Source organism: Alligator sinensis, unplaced genomic scaffold (assembly GCF_000455745.1).
Source record: "Alligator sinensis unplaced genomic scaffold, ASM45574v1 scaffold628_2, whole genome shotgun sequence".
In the NCBI taxonomy this organism is placed as follows: domain Eukaryota; kingdom Metazoa; phylum Chordata; order Crocodylia; family Alligatoridae; genus Alligator; species Alligator sinensis.
The window spans coordinates 4,595,726-4,600,135 of NW_005841833.1; the positions used below are offsets into that span (position 1 = coordinate 4,595,726).

The 4,410-nt window shown below is 55.8% G+C and overlaps 1 protein-coding gene across 1 annotated transcript in view; it reads right to left on the minus strand.

Annotated features, from left to right (window-relative positions):
* Positions 1–1,811: 1,811 nt before the first annotated feature.
* Positions 1,812–4,410, minus strand: part of B3GNT4 (UDP-GlcNAc:betaGal beta-1,3-N-acetylglucosaminyltransferase 4) — a 5,127-nt gene continuing 2,528 nt past the window's right edge. Inside the window, exon 3 of the mRNA XM_006015190.3 lies at positions 1,812–3,562. Within this exon, the coding sequence (XP_006015252.1) occupies positions 2,432–3,535 (1,104 nt within the window). The 5' untranslated portion in view covers positions 3,536–3,562 and the 3' untranslated portion in view covers positions 1,812–2,431. The remainder of the gene's footprint in view (positions 3,563–4,410) is intronic.

A 4,410-nucleotide genomic window follows, 5' to 3' on the forward strand; every position in this document is an offset into this window, starting at 1 on the left:
CAGGCTAGATGATCTGTTCAGGTCCCTCCTGACCCTAGCTACTATGATACTATGATTATGGGCAGAATCACTTGCAGTGTTCACACAGCTGCTTGCACACAGCCAAATGCAACCAAGGGCCAAGCCACTCTAACTACAGCACGTGAACAACTCAGCAGCCGCAGTTTAGCTGGCGGAGAGGCCTTCACAGTTACTGTCTGCAACTGCAGGTACAGACCTTGCTGCATTGGCCTGTGATTGGGAGCAGTTGTCTCCTGCCTGCCAAGGTACAGGTGAAGCCCTCAGTCCTAGGCTGCTGGGTGGAAGATCTGCTGCAGCCTTCGCCTCTGCATCCTGCTGGAAAGCAGAACCTCAGTCCCTTTCTGAGAAAAGGCCTCCTACAATAACCAGCTTCTGCTCCTTGGTACTCTCTCCCTGAGCTTGCTGCCCCCGCAGTGAGTGTGCACCCCCCCCCCGAAAAGGCAACACAGTTGCAAGGGAAAACTGACTTTTCCACCCAGCACCTGAATTGCCCTGCTAGGAGCAGCCATAATCAAATATATGTGGAAACTAAGGATACTTTCAAAAGACTCTTCAAGATATTTAGAGAAAGGGGAATCCTTGCAGCTGGGTTTTGCTCTAGCGTTCTCCCAGCCTCTTGGTAAACAGCTTTGATTGCATTCAGTTTGGCACCCAGGGTTGGAAGAGCCCTCATGGGTGAGGCAAAGCCACCTCTTGTGTGCACCTTACTGCTGCTTAATTCAGTTGATCAGACAGCTGGGAGAGGCGCTAGGCATTGCCCCCGGGTGAAGCGATCAGGACTGCACTAGGAAAGGTCTGGTGGAACAACACACACAGCAGGTTTATAACAGAAAGGTGCTGGAGCTCCTCCACCTGTTGCAAGAGACAGCCGCCCGCTTCCCGGGGCTGGAACAAACTGCAAGTGTGGAAGCACGCACAGACTATCACCAGGTCTGGTAATAAGTTACCTTCCCCCAAGCAAGCGTTAAGCCTCCCCACCTCAGCTCTTGCCTTGATTACAAATGCAGAAGCATTAAGTGTAACGGTTCATGTTACAATCCCTTGTCTCCAGAGCAAATGCAAAACATTGATGGCCTCCAGACAGCAGCTGGGACTAAGGAGGGGCCGCTGCCCACAGCAGTGGGACTGACAGCAGCAAGGGAGAGAGCAGCAGTGACATGCAGGAGCCCATCAAACCATGAAAACCCTTTGAACTAGCTGTAGCCTAAACAGCTGTCCCTGAAACACAGACGAAAAGGCAGAAACCTCGCTTCTGGTCCCAGCTCTGTCAACCCCAGCCCACTCCGGTCCTCCCAAGGACAGCCCTCAGCCTGCTGTGGCTCAGCTCCCCAAAAGATCCTCCAAGCACTGTGCAAACCTCAGTGACGACGCTCGTCTCCACCCAACTGGATGTAGAAAGCCACAATACGGAGTCCGGCGCATACGTGCATCGTACTAAGACTAATGCAGCCTCTCTCAGCCCCAGCCCTGCCCTGCTGCAGGCAGCAACTTGGTTTTTCACAGAACTGGAAGCCGACAGAGGCTACGTGACCGCCATGGAGTACTGGTCTTGCTCTTAGATAGCCTCAAGGCAGCGGAGCCTGCCCAGGCTTTTCTGCCCCACGCCTCCCTCTGGCCGTTCCCGAGACACGAGGTTGCAGCAGAGCAGCAGTGCCAGCGGGCGCACGCTCTCATGCTTTCCACGGTCCGCTTGATTCCCTTCAGAGGGAACAGCCAACATCAGGTTTCTATACACTCCCCACCCCCCGCCCCAGTGAAAGAAAACGTTTTCAAAACTGTATTATTTTTTGCCATAAAAAAAAAAAAAAAAAAAGCCAGAAGGTTTACAGTGATTCCCAAAGATTGGTTTCTCCTCCCAGCCCCAGTGTCAGCTGTTCTTGTGCAGAAACTCCAGTGCAAATAAGTCAAAGATAGGGTTATAGGATATCTGGGTGGCTGGTGGTGCCTCCCACCCCCAGTGTGAACATAGTGCTAGTGAGGTCTGCTAGACTGGCAGCCCCAGACAGTGCATCCCTTCATGGGCCCAGCAACAGGAGCGTCTCCACCCTGCTGTATTGTAACCTCAGTCCCCACTTCCTGGCCCAGACCACCACCCTGCGCACACGCTACCAGCCCCTGGGCAACCAGGACTTTTCACTTGCTGCTGCCCGCTTGGGTGGCAGCAGGCGATGAGAGTCCCTGAGCTAACCCCTCCCTTCCCCGTGCTGCATTCAGCTGTGCTGTGCCTCGTGCCCCAGCTAGACATGACTCTGCAAGAGGCGCGTTGCACAATGCTATCCTACCGTCCAACTACCGTCTGTTAAACAAAAGAGCACCCTCCACTACAGCTTTGTTTTTAATCAGTTTAAGCACCCCGTCGTTACCACCAGAGTCAACATTTTACTCCCGCTCAGCGTCAGCAGTCTCGTTTTCAACCGGTCCTGTAACTGTGCGGCACCGACAGAGCACACCTAATACTGTCGTCCTTTACCAGCACCCACATGAGCCACATCTCGGTTGGGGTGAGTTTGTGCACGATCATCAGCTCTTTGAACAAACAGGGATCAAACGGATTAAAAGGTCTCTGGATGCCAAAGGTCTTAAAGCCCGGGTGCTTCACCGGGGTCACAGCCATCTTTGCCAGACACATTCCCACAAAGACGTCATCTATTGGAAAGAGCTCTGTGTCCTCGGCAGCGCGCTGCAGTCGCTGCACCGTCCTCCTGGACATGACGAACCCGCCCCCGCCAGCATAGAGAGGATAGTGGGGCTTTTTGTACATCGACTCCGGGATAAAATACTTGACTTTGGTGTTTCTGATGGGACGGGCGTAGTGGATCACGTCTCCAACAAAGAGGTCCTGCTTGAAGTCTAGCTCTGCAAGAAACTCAACGATGTTGTAAGTGTTGACAAAGACGTCGTCGTCGCCCTTCAGCACGAACCTGGCGTGTGGGCAGTCCGTCACGAACCAGCGGAGGAAGTGCAGCTCCTTCAGCGTCAGGTTGAAGAAGTTGTCAGTGAAATCCCACTGGACCATGTCGTCAAACTCTTGGCTCTCGTAAGCCAGCAGCTGGCGGAGGGAGTGACCCCGGGCTTTGGCCTCGGCCCGCCCGAGCAGGAACACCAGGCTGACCAGCTTGCCGCCAATGGTCACTTCTTTCCCCCATGTGTTCCGGATGGCGATCCGGCGGTCCACGTTGATGGGGGGAGATTTGATTGCCAGCAACAAGAAGGTCTCTTGGCTGCACCTCGTGGGCCTCAGCAGCGTTGCGAAGTTCCTGCAGTGCCTGTACATTAAGAAGAGGCGGTGAAGCTCTGGGAGAGCCAGAGAGGAGTTGGCAATGGTCAGGTTTGGCAAGCACTGGCTGGGTCCAGTCTGCCCAGGGGCCCAAAACATGCGCCTGGAGTTTGGGGCGTCTGGCATTCGGCCGGCCGGAGACACCAGGGTCTTGGTCTCCTTCTTTAGGTACACAAGGCATGCAAGCACGGTGATTGAGAAAGCATACAGTGCAAGCCTCCAGATCCTGGGAGGCATCTTAAGCACTGGGACAGGATCCAGTCCCTGCACAGTTAAAGAAATACATTGATTAAAGGAGCCGTCTCAGTGTTACTCACTACCTTGTGCTGTAGCACCTAGAAACCACAACCCTGCCGTGCTAGACAGCTTGCAAATACAGCAACGGTTCCTGCCTCAGAGACATGGAAGAAATGAGGCACTGGTCTCGACACATCTGCAACCCGACCGCCATCAAGGACGTGTTTAAATCCTCGCGAAGAGAGAGGGTTGAAGGGGCTCGGAAAGAGAAACCAGAGGCTGGTTGGTTCCTTTCCAGATGTTTCTGGGAAACCCCGCTTAAGCAATACAGGAACCACATGAGAAAGCACCTTATTTTAAACCTAACAAACAGGCGGTGGAAGCTGGCACCGCGGGTGGGTCACCAGCCCCTCAGCTCCAAGAGAGGAGAGAGTCGAGGAAGGGCCTGGAACGGGAATCCAGGTAGCTAGCGGTGGCACGAGGCCTCCAAGCAGGGCCGGACACCGGCAGGGGCGACCTGGGCGGACAGACAGGGGCCCAGGACCGAAACCAAACCCAACAACAGCAACCACCAGGCTCTCTAGCGAAGGGGGCCCCATGCTAAAGGCTCGCCGGGGCCACGAGGAGTCCGGGTCCAACGCCAGCGCAGCCGCGGCTCCGCGCCCCGAAACACCCCGGGGACGCGACGCCAGCAACGAAGCCCTTGTCCCCAACAGAGACGGAGCCCTGCTGTCCCGGTGCATCAGGCCAGCTTCCCCGCGAGCTCGTGGCTGGGCCGAGCCACCCCGCTCCATCGCCCGCAGCCCCGAGCAGCCCGGGCTGGGCAGCGGCGGCGCGAGACAACGCCCTGGGCTTGCTGCCCTCCTCCCCGTCCC